The following is a 17,962-nucleotide window of genomic DNA, read 5'->3' as shown; positions in this document are numbered from 1 at the left end:
CATACACAACCTGCATTTCACCCTCTACTGCAGCCCCTCCTTTTTTGGGGGAGAACCCCCATATATATTGTGGTATACTGTAAACGCTTCTCTGTACTTCGTATTTTAACTTAACAATTGATCTTGGAGATCATTTTATGCCACTGCCTGAAGAACTCCTCATTCCTTTTTACAGCTGCTTGGTGAGAATAGAATTATTAAGTGAGCCCCAAGGACTTAACACCATAGAGTTAGCTATTGCTATGTTGAGTGAAGTTGGTATTATTTTTTCTTTAATACAGAGATCACAAATTTTCTTTGAATTGTTAAAGTAGATGATTTTTATTATATGTTGGAAAGTGTTAAGCCGTTCCTTCCCCCCCTTTTTTTCAGATAACCAGACAGCTAAATGGAGTCTGAGCAGCTGTTCCATAGAGGCTACTATAGAAACAGCTACAACAGTATAACAAGTGCGAGCAGTGATGAGGAGCTTTTAGATGGAGCAGGTGTGATTATGGACTTTCAGACTTCTGAAGATGACAATTTGTTAGACGGTGACACAGCAGTTGGTAAGTTTGGCATTACAGCTCTTAATATTTGTAGTCATAAATGTTTGCTAGTAAATATACACATTGTTTTACTGAGGTTAAATTTTGGGGTTACTTCTCTTTTTAATTGATGTAGTTCATGTAACATAAACTTAACCATTTTAGAATGTACAATTCAGTGGCATTTAGTACATTTACAGTGTTGTGCAACTACCATTTGTGTCTAGTTTTCATTACCCCAAAAGAAACCCCTATATAGGGATAAACTTTAACATTTAAGTATAACATAGTACAGAGAGGTATACAACTGTAATTGGAGTTGCCAGGAAAACAGAACTAATATTTATAAATCTATAAGAGAGAGACATATAGAAAGAGATTTATCACGAAAGATTGGCTCATGTGATTGTGGAGGCTGAGAAGTCCCACCATATGCCATCTGCAAACTGGGGCCCAGGAAAGCCGGTGGAGTAGTTGAGTAGTTCCAGTCCAGACTCAATGGCCTGACAACCAGGAGAGCCAGTGACCTAAGTCCTGGTCTGAGTCTGAAGGCCCAGATCCAGGAGTGCTGATGCCCAAGGGCAGGAGAAGAAAGATGTCCCAAATCAAGCAGAAAACGAAGTTTTTAGTCTACCAATTCAAATGCCGATCTCCTCAGGAAAGACCCTCACAGACACACACAGAAATAACGTTTTACCAGCTGTTTGAGTATCCCTTAGCCCAGTCAAGTTGACAAATAAAATTAACTGTCACAATAATCATCACCTCACAAGCATGGAAATTAATGAATTTCTACAAAGTGAGCACACTCAAATACCTCAATCAAGAAATAAAACATGACCAATTCCCCCAGAATCCTCCCTTGTTCTCTCTTCCAATTTTCAAGGTAACTATTATTTTGATTTCTATCACCATAGATTACTTTTGCAGGTATTTAAACTTTATATAAGTGGATTTATATTGTATAAACTCTTTGGAGTCTGGTATCATTTACTTATGTTTTGATTCATCTGTGGTGTTGAATATAACAGTAGTTAATTTATTTTCACTACCATGTAGTATGCCATCATGTAAATATGCTGCAATTTATCTATCCATCTATATTGTTAAAGGACATTTAGATTTTTTATTTTTAAAATTTTTTTTTTAGATTTTGGCTATTAATGGTGCTGAGAATTTTCATGTACTTATGTTTTAGTGCATATCATGTACACAGTTCTGTAGGATTTATACCTCAGAATGGCATCTTAGGTGACAGGATATGTGGGTCTCATTGCTACCAGGATACTGTTAAAGGGTAGTTCCAAAGTGGTTGTAGGCTGTACGTTCTGTGAGCAGTGTGTGAGAGTTCTGGTTGCTTCACATCTTCACCAGTACTTGATGTTATCAGTTTTTAAAATGTTGGCTATTCTAGTATGGGTGCAGTAGTCTCGTATTTCGCATTTGTCTGATGACTTTTGAGTTTAAATGCCTTTTGTATATGGATTGGCTTTTTAGATAGCCTCTTTTGAAGTGCCTGTTCAGTCTTTTTGCCTATTTCATAAGAGTTCTTTATGCATTCTGATCCAGTCCTTTGTTAGATTTATGTGTTGCTAATGTCTTCTCTTGCTCTGTGGTATGCCTTCTCACTCTTAATGGAATCTTTCAATGAAGGTGTGGTCAATTTTAATGAAAGTTAATCTTTTCCTTTATTCTTTATACTTTTTGTGTTCTGTTTAAGATAGCTTCCCATAGCTCAAGGTCAAGAAGATATTCTCTCTTCTCCTAGAAGTTTTATTTCTTGTGTCTTTCACATTTAGATTATAATCTACCTGCAATTAATTTTTATATGTGATGTGAGTTAAGTGTTCAGATTCATTTTTTGCTATATGGATAACTAGTTGGCCCATTTATTGAAAAAACCTTTCACTCTCCAGTATACTGCAGTGACATCTTTGTCATCTATCAAGTGGGTGTATTTCTGTAGGTTTCCTTCTGGACTTTGTACTCTGTTACATTGAAATATTTGGCTATCTTTATACCAAAACCCAGCATATATATGAGTTAACTTTTTCTCATTGGTTTTATGTAAATGTAGTCCATGTAACCACTGACAGAAGTTCAAATCTACTGTCTTTGTATTTGTGTTCTGTTTGTCACAGTTGTGGTTTTTTGGTTTTTTTTTTTTCCTTGCTTTCTTTCTCTTCCCCCCAGTACCCTGTTAGTTATGCATTCTCTTATATTTTGTTTGGTGGGTTACTCTAGAGATTATAACATGCACTCTTAATTTATTGGTGCTACTATAAATTAGTACTTTTACCACTTTATGGAAAATGTAAGGGCCTTAGGATACTTTACCTTTTTTTATCCGCCTCCTGCTTCTTGTGCCATTGCTGTCCTCTATTTCAATTCTTTGTATATTTTAAACTGCATGAGACATTATTATTGTTTTCTTATATCAATGCCTATTTGGATTTCGTGACTTTACTTTTTCCATTGTTCTTCAGAAATTTCTATCCTGCATTTTCATGTTTCTGTCTGGGATAGTTATCTTTCTGCCTGAAGAACTCTCATTAGTATTTCTTTTAATTACAATCTGCTAGCAATAAATTCACTCAGGTTTTGTGCAAGCCTTTGTTTCACCTTTATTTTTGAACGATATTTTTGGAGCTGTATTTTAGATTTACATCTAGTTTTAGATTTCTTTGAACACTTTAAAGATGTAATTTTGGTGTCATTTGCCTTTGTTGAAAAGTCAGCTATCAGTTGTATTTTTTCCCCACTCTGGCTTCTTTGAAGGCTTTTTTCTTTGTCTTTGGTTTTTCAGAAGCTTAACCACAGTGAGCGTAAGTGTGGTTTTCTTTGTATTTATGTTGGCTGGGGTTATTAGAGCTCCCGAATTATGACTTGATTTTTTCTTTAAAATTCATATTTGGGTAATTTTGACCAGCGTGTCCTTAAATATTGTTTCTGCCCTTCCCCCTTGCCTCTCCTTTTGGGATCCAATCACATGTGTTACATCTTTTCACTGAGACCCTTGTGTCTCTTATACTCTTTTCTGTATTTTCTATCTTTTTTTCTTTTCATTTGAATATTTCAACTCATTGGGATAAATACCAAGGAAGGTGATAACTGGATCAAATAATATGTTTAGTTTGTAAGAAACTGCCAAATTGTCTTCTAAAGTGGCCACACCGTTTTTGCATTCCTACTGGCAGTGAATGAGAGTTTCCATTGCTCCATATTCTCATTAGCATTTGGTGTTGTCAATGTCCTGGATTTCGGCTGTTGCAACAGGTATGTAGCACTATTATTGTTTTCTATTGAATTTTGAATTTCAGTTATTTATCAGCCATAGAATTTCCATTTGATTTTTTAAAATTAATTTATTGGCTACATTGTGTCTTCATTGCTGCACGTGGGATTTTTCTATTTGTGGTAAGTGGGGGCTACTCTTTGTTGTGGTGCGTGGGCTTCTCTTATTGCAGAGCATAGGCTCTAGGCATGTGGGCTTCAGTAGTTGCAGCATATGGGCTCAATAGTTGTGGCTTGCAGGCTCAGTAGTTGTGGTGCATGGGCTTAGTTGCTCTGAGGCGTGTGGGATCTTCCCGGACCAGGGCTTGAACCTGTGTCCCCTGCATTGGCAGGTGGATTCTTTTTTTCTTTTTTTTAAAAATTAGTTAATTAATTTATTGGCTGTGTTGGGTCTTCTTTGCTGTGTACAGGCTTTCTCTAGTTGTGGCGAGCAGGGGCTACTCTTCGTTGTGGTGCATTGGCTTCTCATTGCAGTGGCTTCCCTTGTTGTGGAGCACAGGCTTTAGGCATGTGGGCTTCAGTAGTTGTGGCACACAGGCTCACTACTTGTGGCTCTCGAGCTCTAGAGTGCAGGCTCAGCAGTTGTGGCACACGGGCTTAGTTGCTTCATGGTATGTGGGATCTTTCCAGCCCAGGGATCGAACCCTTATCCCTTGCATTGGCAGGTGGATTTTTTTTTAAGTTTATTTATGTATTTATATATATATTTATTTATTTAATTGGCTGCATTGGGTCTTCGTTGCTGTACATGGGCTTTCTCTAGTTGTGGCAAGGGGGTGCTACTCTTCGTTGTGGTGCGCAGGCTTCTCATTGTGGTGGCCTCTCTTGTTGCAGAGCACGGGCTCTAGGCACGTGGACTTCAGTAGTTGCGGGACATGGGTTCAACAGTTGTGGCTCACGGGCTCTAGAGCGCAGGCTCATTAGTTGTGGTGCATGGGCTTAGTTGCTCCGCAGCATGTGGTATCTTCCTGGGGCAGGGCTTGAACCCGTGTCCCCTGCATTGGCAGGCGAATTCTTACCCACTGCACCACTTAGGAAGTCTGGCAGGTGGATTCTTAACCACTGCATGGCAGGTGGATTCTTAACCACTGCACCACCAGGGAAGTCCCACCAGTAGTGTATTTAGTTTTTTTTGGCAGGCTGGTAATCTAGGATCCAATTATGATGATCCCATCAAAGATGGAGAAAATTTGCAGCCTGATTTCAGACTTTCTGAGGGTTAGTCTATTTTTGGCTCACTTTATTTTTAGGGCACAGCCCTCAAGGATTTTAGTAGAAAGCCTAGTGTGTTTACAAAGACTCTTTCTCTTTATTGGGCCCTGAAATTCACTTTCTGTCTCCCTGGCATTTTGAGACGGATGACAGTTCTGCTTACCATTTTAGTCTCTTAACCACTGCTCTGTGCTTGGTTTCTCACCCTCTTGCTCATGAAGTTTAGGAATTGTAGATACTTTTAGGGACAAGCATCATGGAATGAACTGTTCTGTCTCTTTTCTCCAGGATATTGGCCTGATCAAGTCCACTTGCCTTGGTGGTTTTGTCTCCATGGTGCCGTGAGCCTGGTGAAAGCTCTCAGCTGGGCCTCTCAGTCACGGTGCTGCTCTGAACCAGGAAATGGCTCAGAGCAAACAGTGGCCAAGGCTGTTGGGTTTACCTGTTTCACTTCTTTTCACAATGTTAGCACTTCAGGTTCTTGCTGCCTTGTATGCTCTCTGGCTATTTTGAATGTTCTGTGATTTAAAAAACAACAGTATTTTGCCATTTTTAGTCATGTGCTCTTTTCATCATTGATGGATTTTTTTCCTAATTTTAATTACAGAGTTATAAACCAGATAAACACATGTATTCATAATTTGAAAAATCAGGTGAAATTTAACAGCATACCCATTTTCCTGTGTTAAAGTAGCTCCTTGGCCCTGTATGTGAAGCAGGGAAGTAACTCAGGGCAGTAGAAAGACACAGGAGGACCTGGCTCTTTCCATCTTTCCACACAGGCATCCAGTGTTGGTGGTTTTCATCCACAGGTTTCTATAGGACAGACTGTCACGTAGGAAGGAAGGAAGGCAAGGGAACAAAAAAGGGTTTTTTTTTTTGTTTTTTGTTTTCTTAGATCAAGGAGGATAATTTTCTAGAACCCAGTCAGTAGACCTCCTCTCACATCACTGGCCAGAACTGGGTTACATGACCACACCTAGACTGATCACTGACTTGGGGGATTATGGACTGGTTAGAACAATCATGATTTGTTCCCTGCACTTAGGCACATTACCAGCCATATGAAATTAAGATTCTGTTAGCAAGGGAGAAGTTGGAATGACCATAGGGTAAGCAAATGTTAATGTTTTCCGTACAGAGTCTGTCCTGAGTTAGGGTAGTTGAAGGTACAAGTTGTGGAACAGTAGTTTATAGCAACTATGTAAGTACTATGTAAGTGTCAAATTGGGTGGTACAGATTCTAAATGTTACATCTCGAAAAAAGGATATTATTTTGATACATGTTTAGAACTGCTAAGAGTTTTTTTTGGAAAGGGAGGTAATGTATGAAGGCCCAGCAGTAGGAAAAGGTATTAGGTTGTGAGACAGAGACTGTCCTTGGTAGGATGGTGATATCCTTTCTTTCAGCAGAGCCGACGTGGTTCTGTTCACAGTAGCTGGGAGAGCTCCGTCCTACAATAGAAGAAGTGGGGGTCTCAGTGAGACCTCCCGACCTGGGCCACAGCAGGTGTGCAAGGGGAGAGTTCATCTTTGTGTCTGCTCAGTGTCTAGAGCATGGAAGTAGACAGTAGGACAAGCAATTGAGTCCTGAGTATTCTTTTATGACTCAATATCTCTCTAGAATACCAAGGAATAATCACTGGAAAGGACTGGTAGTGTTTGGCATATGTGTTGAGTAGAAATCTTTTGTTCATTGGCTTTCAAGTTTAGACCTGAACTTACACCTTGGCTCTGCCAGTTACTGGCTCTGTAGCCCCTGCAAGTTGCTTAGCCTTAGTTTTTCCCTCTGTAACTAGCAGTGGTCCTCCTTTCTTCTGTGTTCCTTCCCCTTTGGATGTAGTAGACTCTTTCCCCAGCTTGAACAGTTTCCTTTAATATAGCATTCAGGTGAGATGTCAGGAACATTTCCAGTAGTACTAAAAAGGGATGTACCTCTAAAGCTAAAACATGACTCTGGATTAGGATTTAGGTTGTAGAGATAAACCACTTTGGACTCCCTTGACTCCAATGGATAATTGAATTACTTATTTGTCGCATAGACCTTGTTTTGAAAATAACTTAAAGAGATGGACTCAGATCTCAAAAAATGAAATCAGCCTTATGGGCTCAGAGTGAATCCCAAATAATCCAGAACACACTGTGATTAAAAAATAGAAGTTATCCTTAATAGTGATGACTAATTAATAGTATCAAAAATCTAAACCAGTGAAAAGCTGAAAAATTAGACTTGATGTGTATTTATATTAAGTATATTGAATGAGTCTCTTTAGTCTGTAATTCAGGTTCTTTGGAAAATGCAAAACTTTTCATTACAAGAGCAGGAAGAGAGGGCCAGGATTTTGTTGTCACAGTTGTATAAAGAGAACCATATAGTTCTTGCTTCATTGAAAATGAAACACACGAGCATTCCTCTGTACAACTGCAGCGTTATTCTAAATGTACTGTTTTCACTGGGAGTAAGAAAACTGATGGTGAAACCTTGAGTCAGCCACTGTTCAGCATATGAACTCTCAGTGATTAATCTGTTAATGATGGTAATGAGTTTAAAATTTAGATTCTTATAGCCCTTCTTACCGTGAGTGAATTGTGAACAGTATGGCTTACTTGCTGTATCAAGAGTAACTCCCAGGTTCTTAGATTGTGTGTAGATGGTAGTGTCACAAGCCGAGAGAGAAAGTGTGCGAGGAACAGTAGTGTCCAGAGGGCTCACTCCTGATTGCTTCTGTCTGTAGAGAACCTTAAAAAAAACTTTAGAAATACTAAATTCAAATGGCAGGTGTTATGTTTTTTGTCCAAGACCTTGGGGTGTATAATCACTGGGAACAGAAGGCAGAGACATCACAAATTTGTGTTCTATTTCACATATGTGTCGCATCCTGAGCCTCAGGACTCAGAAACCACACATGACTGCATAGCATTTGGGGCTGAGAGGTGGATTGTTCTGTTCCAGGTCTTGTGACCCTTCCACCTCTACTAAAACTTAACTTACCTTCTGAGCTGTTACAAGAGGTTCCAGCATTCTCATTTGAATATCTACTGTTAGATTTAGCTTTATTCAAAATTTTGTGACCTTATTTGTCGCACACTGCTCTGATTGATATGTTTGTCGGTACTGCCTATGCTAGAAATTTCAGAAGGAAGGGCCCGGTGAAGTGGATGCAGAGGGACCTTGCCAGAAGCTGACTGGCCATCTGCAGGATGCCTCTTAGGATTCGGCCAAACCTCACAGTCCAGGGTCCACCCCGTTGTTCTGCAGACACAGAAGCATGGCATCAGCCCCAGGAAACTGCGTTGTTTCTTAAAAGTGGATTCATATTAACCAGGATCTTAGATCTTGTTAGTTAAAAATGCTAATGTATTTTCAGTGAGAAATACACTAATGTTTTACTTCATTTGAAAGAAAAGACGTAAAGCAGCATATAAAGACACACAAAATTCAATAATTAACATAAGTATTTGAGAAGGATGAAGCAAAGGAAAACAGGTTGCAAGGACATAAAATGTAGAGATGAATGAGGCCAATGAAAACTTACTAGCAATATACTACTTACTTTCTGAGGGGAGACTAGGAATTTGGCTCTAAGCTTTGTAGCAGCAAGTGAAATGAGGAAACCTGTTTAGTTAAGTGATTCATAGTGTTTATGAGAGAAAAACCCAATCAGTTTCTCAGCAGATGCCCTATTACTGATATTAAGATAATCTGCTTTTGAGTAACATTATGAAGTGGTTCTTATCTACATACTAGACTGATTTTCAAGACTATGCTTGGAGTAAACAGCAGTGATTTTCACAGGGCTTTTGTGATAACATCCATCCATATTGCTGACTTGAATCACAATACCCAATTCCACAAGGGTACTGTTATTATATGGCACAGGCATTGATTATTTATGGTGTTCTGGCAGGATCCATAGATGTATTTCAGAGAATCTTGGAATAGATGGACAGTATGGAGAGTTTCAGAAGTCATCAAATTCTATTATTGTTGTTATTTTTTTACCGAAGGTTAAATATATATTAGCAGTGATTTGATTTGATTTGATTTGTAACTTTATTTATTTATTTATTTATTGGCTGCGTTGGATCTTCGTTGCTGCACACAGGCTTTCTCTAGTTGTGGCGAGCGGGGCTATTCTTCATTGTGGTGCTCCGGCTCCTCATTGAGGTAGCTTCTCTTGTTGTGGAGCACAGGCTCTAGGCACGTGGGCTTCAGTAGTTGCAGCACACGGGCTCAATAGTTGTGGCTCACAGGCTCTAGAGCACAGGCTCAGTAGTTGTGGCGCACGGGCTTAGTTGCTCCGAGGCACGTGGGATTCCCGGAGCAGAGATTGAACCCATGTCCCCTGCATTGGCAGGTGAATTCTTAACCACTGCACCACCTAGGAAGTCCCGATAGCAGTGATTTTAGAATTATATTTTAAAATTATAGCAGAGCTATTTACTTACATTCAGCTCATTTTCCGTAAGTAGTTGGAAAGTATAACAAAACCTAAGACTGAATAGAAGCCACTAGAACTCTTAATGAAAAGTGGAGGCTGTACTCATGGGCAGGGTCGGGGGTCTTTTTTGAAAATAATTTTGTACCTACTGGAAGTCATAGGTAAATGATGAATGGAATGTCCAAAACTTACATTCCATGTGGCAAGGTCATGATTGCAGCTATGATAGCTAGCACAGACATTTAAAAAAGAAAAAAAAAGTAAAACAAAACAAAGCATTCTCTCACGTATCCACAAAAGGCCTGGCTTCGGCTCATATTTAAGTATACTTTTTTTTTTTTAATTTATTATTTTTTGGGGGGTACACCAAGTTCTTAAGTATACTTTTTAAGGCAATAGTTCTCAGACCTTTTGTTCTCAAGATCCCTTTCTATTCTTAAAAGATTATTGAGGAGTCTAACAAGCTTTTTTCTTTTTTAATGTGTGTTACAGCTATCAGTATTTACTATATTCAAAATTAAATTTCAATCCTTTATTAATTCACTTAAAAATAACCATAACTACTTATAACAATAACATTTTTTATGAAAAAATAACTATTTTTCAAAGTAAAAATAAATTGAGTAAGAAGAGTGACATTGTTTCATGTTTTTCTAACTATCTCTAATGTATAGCTTAATAGGACATCCAGATTCTTAGATCTGTTTCTTCATTCAACATTGTGTAATGTGTTGTTCAATTGAAACATGAGAAATATATAAGAAAATTGGCCTTATACAAAGATATAGTTAAAGAAGAAATAATTTAATAGCCTTTGCAGATCATTGTGGATGTTCTTCTTTGATAATACACCCAAAGTAGTAGTATCAAATATTACTACTTTTAATTGCAATGTGGCAAGTGAACCCATACTAATGAACTTTTTGTGTTGCGTTAAATTAAAATCCATTGGCCTATCTTTTGCTTTGAGTGGATCTATTACCCACGCATGCTTTTATAATATGCATTAGTTATTTGGAAATTGAGTCACTGGTTTATTAGTTTACTAGGACTGCTGTAACAAAGTACCACAGACTGGGTGGCTTAAACAACAGAATTTAATTTCCTCACAGTTCTGGAGGCTGAAGGTCCAAGATGGAGGTTTTGTCAGGGTTGTTCGTTTCTTCTGAGGTCTTTCTCTTGTAAATGGCTGTCTTCTCCCTGTGTCCTCACATAGTCTGTATATATCTGTGTCCTAATTGCTTCTTCTTTGAGGATACTAGTCCTACTGGATTAGGCCCCACCCTGGTGACCTTATTTAACTGGAATTACCTTTTTACTTTTTAATTTTTAAAAAGTTATTTATTTATTTATTTATTTATTGGCTGTGTTGGGTTTGTTGCTGCACACAGGCTTTCTCTAGTTTCGGCCAGCAGGGGCTACTCTTCATTGTGGTGCGAGGGCTTCTCATTGCGGTGCCTTCTCTTATTGCAGAACACAGGCTCTAGGCGCATGGGCTTCAGTAGTTGTGGCACACAGGCTCAGTAGTTGTGGCTCACGGGCTCTAGAGCACAGGCTCAATAGTTGTGGCACACTCTTCGGCATATGGGATCTTCCTGGAGCAGGGATTGAACCTCTATCCCCTGCATTGGCAGGTGGAGTCTTAACCACTGCACCACCTAGGAAGTTCCTGGAATTACTTTTTTAAAGGCCCTACCTGCCAGTCCAGTCACATTCTGAGGTGCTGGGGGTGAGGACTTTTATCATATGCATTTGGTGAGACACAGTTCAGCCCATAACAGATTTATGCAGATCTTGCTAATGTTCACACATTTTATTACACAAAACCAACAAGTCACATTTTGTAGCGTTGCCACCAGTCCCATAATCCCATCAGAAGTCTTTAACTGTTGGGAAGCTGTCGGGCTCACACTGGTGAACACAAGTTTTCCAAAATTTAATTTTCACTTTTCCTCAAGAGGGAACCGTTGTTCAATAGTATACACAGAAAGGCTTTGTGTATTCTTCCCATTAAAAGGATGTATACTCAAGAGTTGTGATTTCATAAGACAAATAACTTTTACTGTTTCATGAAGGGCATTTGGAAGGGAAACAGGCTTCTGTTCTCTGGTGCTAACATGGTGGCACTGCTTGTCCATTTTGAACAAAACGGCCTGCTAGTCCATCTTGCTGCCACTGCTTGGATTTGTGCTAGATGGCAGCCTTGTACCTAGTATTGCTCGTGTACCGTAGATACTGTAGAGTGAAAAGACAGGTAATGTTGTGTAGGCTGAATAATCTCCCGCTTCCCCCCAGTGATTCCTGGAGCCTGTAAATGTGTTACTTTACATGATGGAAGGACTTTGCAGTTTTGAGTAAGTGAGAAATCTTGAGATGGAGCGATTTATCTTGGATTATCTGGGTAGCTCCATTGTAATCACAAGGGGCCTTAAAAGGAGGAGACAGGAAGGAGGATGAGGCTGAGACCCCAGGTTGGAGTGCTAAGAGGAAGGGGCCGTGCACCGAGGAAGGAAGCTGAAAAGAGCAAGGAGTGAAGTCTCCCTCGGAGCGTCCAGAGGAACTCATCCCTGCAGACACCTTGATTTTACACTCCTGACTTCCAGAACTGGAACAGAGTACATTTGTATTGTTTCAAATCACTAAGTTTGTGGTAATCTGCTACAGCAGCAATAGGAAACTGGTGCAAATGTATCATTTTAGTTATACATAAATGTCTTATTATGAAAATGTTTTAACCCCACAGACCTCCTGAAAAAGACCTTGGGCATCTCCAGGGGTCTGTGGGGCACACATGACCACACTGAGAATTCTGACTTGAGAAACCAGCTGCAAAATGCACTTTGGGTAACTGAATAAGGTGACTTTCTGTGTTGTATTATAAACTGTAAGAATGGAAGGGCTTATATAGAAAGGATAAAATCTGTTTGTATAATGTGATCCCAGTTCTTTTAAAATACTACATACACATACATACCCCACACAAATTTGGAGGGAAATACACCAAAATAATGGTTTTTCTCTGGGTGATGGAGTTTTCTTTTTCTTTTTAATGCTTTACAGTGTTTTCCAAATTGTCACCGATTTGTCTTCAGATTTATAAAACTGAGCCAAAACGTCCAACTACTATAAGGTGTATTTGTCAGTGTAGGAAGATAGAACATATTTCATGAATGGTTTAACTTGCTTTATAACTTAAATACTTAGTCATATGGCAAATGGGCCTTCTTTGGTCATCTTGCCCTGGGCCTTGTAAATGTCAGGTTTGGGTTTGTGCGGGCTGACATATCTCCAGGTCTTTGTGCATGTTTTCTCTGCCTGTAATACCAGTTATTACATGTGCTTTGCTTCTCAGGTTACACCTCATGCCCCTGGAGAGCCTTCCCTTGTTTCCCAGGGCTGGCCCAGGGGCCCTTCCTGTGTCATGAACTGTATTGCTTCTGTTGTGTGTGTTTGCTTTCTTGACTTTTCTTAGTTGTTTTGGTTGTAGTTTGCCTTCCTGCTAGGCTAAGCCCACTACCTTTCAGTCTAATTATTCTAGTAATTCATGTTGGCCTGTAAGTCATTTATTTTTCTGTCTGCATTGTTCTGTGTAGGGCTGATCCATTATGTACTGGTGACATATCTTAACTCTTGATTAGCAATCTTATTTTCCTTATTTCTTAACTTTTTGGGGCTGGGATATTAGTGAACCGTGGACAGCCACAGATGCTGTTCATTCCATCCTCTCTTGTACAGCATTTAGTATCTTGGCATACATCCAGTAGAAACTTGTTAAGTTTGCTGCTTTATAAAATATTCATCTACTTAACATATTAGCTAGTCTTATTTTATAGTGTTTAGGAGTTTTTTTTTCCTTTTTATTTATTGAACTAATATAGGTTTATTGAGAAAAGTTTTAGTTTAACTGGACACCTGTGAAGCCAGTAGGATATTCAGTGCTGTGGCAGGAATTGTCATTCACCCATGTTGTCACAGCTGTATTGCACAGGGACCCAGAGTGGCAGTGTCATCCAGGAGGAAAAAGGCACAGGATGGCAGATACTGGCTGTCTTATTTCTAGCTCCCTGACGTTAGTCACTGTCATCACTTCAGTTTCTCATTTTTCTTATCTGGAAAATGAAGGCAAAATATGAATATCTGTTCTACCCACCCAACTCAGATTAGTTTTGAAAACAAAATAAAAGAATATAGTAAAAGAAATGGTGGAAATGTTTCTGTTATACATGAGAGTCCTTTGTGGCAATTTTGGCTCGGGTGCTCAAAGGTTAAACTTACTTCTACTTAGTGTAGCCATCAAACAGATTACATCATGACATTCACATAGATTATCTTGGGTTCATAATAATCTTATACAGTTAACTTTAAGGCTTAATGATGACTTGGATTTCCTTGGAGAAGTGCTGATACTAAAACTGGGGCAGGGAGAATACAAGATGAGCCTAGAGTATGTGTAGTAACGGAAGAACGTGCTCAAAAACAAAAAGATGAAGGCGTGTCAAAGGAACACTGGAACTAACCTGAGAGAGCACCTTGTGGCAAAACCTGGAACCATTTGAGCCAAGAAAATAAGGTAGAATTGGATTATAACCAAAGTGTAAGGTAAATATAAATGAGTACATATATGTGACATAAATGATATAAACTGATGTAAATGATTGAACAAATAAATAAATGGGGGAAAAAAGATAAATCTTCCATGTAGAATTCCAAATAATTTATGTAGCTATTCCACCCTCATGGAGGAGGAGGTTAATTCCTACCTCCTTCACCTTTGAGGGTGGGCTATACTCAAAGAATAGAGGAGGGGAAGATTGTAGCTCTGCAGTGGAGAAAGCTGACCACCATGGCCATGAGCAGGTGCTGGCAGTTCCCACCAGCAGTGAGGCCATGCGGATATCACATACCCCCAGTATGTGACGAGGAGGGCACTTGCCTTTGTGATATTCTTTCCAAAGATCCATAACCCCAGTCTATGCACAAGAGAAGCAATAGACATAGCTAGACTGAGGGCATATTTTGTAGGACAAGTTCACAAAAAACAAAGAAAGACTGAGAAACTGTCAAGACCAGAGGAGTGGAGGGAGATGCAGTAATAACTAAATGCAGTGTGGTGCCTGGATGGGACCCTGGAGTAGAGAGAGGACAGCAACAGAGAAGCTGGTGAGCCAGAAGATGTCTGGGATTCACTTAGTGGTAACATACCAATATTACCTTCTTAACTGAGGAAAATGTGCCCTGGACACATAGGATGTTAACAGTCTGGGAAACTGAGTGAGAAGTATTTGGGACCTCTTTGTACAACCTTTGCAACTTCTTTTTAATAAATCTAAAATTAGTCCAAAGTAATGTTTATTTTAAAATATGAATTGGAAACAGTTAACTTGTAAATAATAAAAGCAAAATGTGCTTATTATAGAAAATGTGAATGATAAAAATAAAAGGTAGTAAATTAAGATTACTCATAATCCTACTAACCATAGATAACTGATTATTTTGGTGTATTTTCTCTAGACTTAATTCTATGTATATTCCATTCAGCAAATAATTCTTAGGCTCCTTTATGGGCCAGGCACGATACTAGGCGCTTGAGATAGAGCAGCAAACAAGAATGGTGTGAGTCTGTCTTATGGAGTCTGTGCTCTGCTGAGAGAGAGAGCACCGTTAAAGTAAGTAATAATCCCACAAGAACCAGTTACTGTGGTGTTATGGTAAATGCTGTAAAGAAGCAGTGTGGGGACTTTCCTGGTGGTGCAGTGGTTTAGAATCCACCTGCCAATGCAGGGGAGATGGATTCAACCCCTGGTCCGGGAAGGTCCCACGTGCCGCGGAGCAACTAAGCCCGTGTGTGCTCACCACAAGGAAGAGTAGCCCCGCCCCCCGCCGCCATCCCTGCTCGCCACAACTATAGAAAACCCTCACATAGCAATGAAGACCCAATGCAGCCAAAAAAATAAATAAATAAAATAAATATTAAAAAAAAAAAAAAGCAGTGTGAGTATGAGAACATACAAGTGGGGAATCTAAGATGTGTCATTTGAGGTGAGAACTGAAGAATGAGGGGTGGGGCAGGTGAGGGAGGGTGTGAAATGGGGGTCCTGGGAGTTCAGGTATAGGTGCAGGTACAAGTAGGGGGCCCTCAGGGAGGAAGGAGTTAGGAACTAGAGAGGGGGAGGGGCTGAGGCTGAAGAGGTAGTTAAGTGAGGTTGAAATCCTGCATTTTAAGGTTTTTTTTTTTTAAGAACTTTTATTGAGATACAATTGACATAAATAAACTGCATATATTTAAAGTGTACAATTTGATATTTTTTTCTTATTAATAATGTATATATGGCAATCCCAGTCTCCCAGTTCATCCCATTGCAACCACCCCCCTGCCCTGCTTTCCCCACTTGATGTCCATGTTTGTTCTCTACATCTGTGTCTCTCTTTCTGCCTTGCAAACTGGTTGATTTGTACCATTTTTCTATAGTCCACATATATGTGTTTGTATATGATATTTGTTTTTCTGACTCAGTTCTGTATGACCTGTATGACAGTCTCTAGGTCCATCCATGTCTCTATAAACGTCCCAATTTCATTCCTTTTTACAGCTGAGTAATATTCCACTGTATATATGTACCACATCTTTATCCATTCATCTGTTGATGGACATTTAAGTTGCTTCCATGACCTGGCTATTGTAAATAGTGCTGCAGTGAACATTGGGGTGTGTGTGTCTTTTTGAATTGTGGTGTTCTCTGGGTATATGCCCAGTAATGGGATTGCTGGGTCATATAGTAACTCTATTTTTAGTTTTTCAAGGAACCTCCATACTGTTCTCCATAGTGGCTATATCAATTTACATTCCCACCAACAGTGCAAGAGCCTTCCCTTTTCTCCACACCCTCTCCAGCATTTACTGTTTATAGATTTTTCTAATGATGCCCACTCTAACCGGTGTGAGGTGATACCTCATTGTAGTTTTGATTTGCATTTCTCCAATAATTAGTGATGTTGAGCAGCTTTTCATGTGCCTCTTGGCCATCCGTATGTCTTCTTTGGAGAGATGCCTATTTAGGTCTTCTGCCCATTTTTTGTTTTATTTATTTATTTATTTATTTATTTTTTGGGCACACGGGCTTAGTTGCTCCGCGGCATGTGGGATCTTCCTGGAGCTGGGATCGAACCCATGACCTCTGCATTGGCAGGCGGATTCTTAACCACTGCGCCACCTAGGAAGCCCCCTGCCCATTTTTTGATTGGGTTGTTTGTTTTTTTGATATTGAGCTGGATGAACTGTTTATACATTTTGGAGATGCTTTGTCTGTTGATTCGTTTGCAAATATGTTCTCCCATTCTGAGGTTTGTCTTTTCATCTCGCTTATAGTTTCCTTTGCTGTGCAGAAGCTTTGAGGTTTCATTAGGTCCCACTTATTTATTTTAGTTTTTATTTCCATTACTCTAGAAGGTGGGTCAAAAAAGATCTTACTGTGATTTATGTCAAAGAGTGTGCTTCCTAAGTTTTCCTCTAGGAGTTTTATAGTGTCTGGCCTTACATTTAGGTCTTTAATCCATTTGGAGTTTATTTTTGTGTATGGTGTTAGGGAGTGTTCTAATTTCATTCTTTTACATGTAGCTTTCCAGTTTTCCCAGCACCACTTATTGAAGAGGCTGCCTTTTCTCCATTGTATATTCTTGCCTCCTTTGTCATAGATTAATTGACAATAGTTTATCTCTGGGTTTTCTATCCTATTCCATTGATCTATATTTCTGTTTTTGTGCCAGTACCATACTGTCTTGATTACTATAGCTTTGTAGTATAGTCTGAAGTCAGGGAGTCTGATTCCTCCAGCTACATTTTTTTCCCTCAAGATTGCTTTGGCTACTTGGGGTCTTTTGTGTCTCCATACAGATTTTAGGAGTTTTTGTTCTAGTTCTGTAAAAATGCCATTGCTAATTTGATAGGGATTGCATTGAATCTGTAGATTGCTTTGTGTAGTATAGTCATTTTCACAATGTTGATTCTTCCAATCCAGGAACATGGCATATCTCTCCATCTGTTTGTGTTGTCTTTGATTTCTTTCATCAATGTCTTATAGTTTTCTGAGTACACGTTTTTTTCCTAGGTATTTTATTCTTTTTGTTGCAGTGGTGAATGGGATTGTTTCCTTAGTTTCTCTTTCTGATCTTTCATTGTTAGTGTATAGAAATGCAAAAGACTTCTGTGTGTTAATTTTATATCCTGCAACTTCCCAAATTAATTGATTAACTCAAGAGGTAGTTAAGCAAGGTTGAAATCCTGCATCTTAAGGTTTTGGCACTTTTTCCTAAAGAGTAATGGTGGGGGGGGGAAGAGTATGATGTTAGTAATTTTAAAAGATTTTTCAGCAGCCATGTGAGCAGATGGATTGGAAGGTAGTGAGAGCAGGGAGGTAGTCTAGTAGGTTAGATGGGAGGTGATGGTTCTCTGATGGGCAGGATGACAGATGCAGAGCAGACAGATTCAAT

General features: G+C 39.3%; 1 protein-coding gene across 4 annotated transcripts in view; it reads left to right on the top strand.

Annotated features, from left to right (window-relative positions):
* Nucleotides 1-17,962, top strand: part of CLCN3 (chloride voltage-gated channel 3) — an 87,224-nt gene that overhangs the window by 11,294 nt on the left and 57,968 nt on the right. For all 4 annotated transcript variants that reach the window (XM_057721175.1, XM_057721170.1, XM_057721172.1 and 1 more), the window contains one exon: nt 373-548. In XM_057721175.1, coding sequence (XP_057577158.1) covers nt 389-548 — 160 coding nt within the window. In that variant the 5' untranslated portion in view covers nt 373-388. The remainder of the gene's footprint in view (nt 1-372; nt 549-17,962) is intronic.

Source organism: Hippopotamus amphibius, chromosome 2 (genome assembly GCF_030028045.1).
Source record: "Hippopotamus amphibius kiboko isolate mHipAmp2 chromosome 2, mHipAmp2.hap2, whole genome shotgun sequence".
Taxonomy (NCBI): domain Eukaryota; kingdom Metazoa; phylum Chordata; class Mammalia; order Artiodactyla; family Hippopotamidae; genus Hippopotamus; species Hippopotamus amphibius.
The sequence above is the reverse complement of the archived record's forward strand: the minus strand, read 5'-3'. Positions and strand labels throughout refer to the sequence as shown.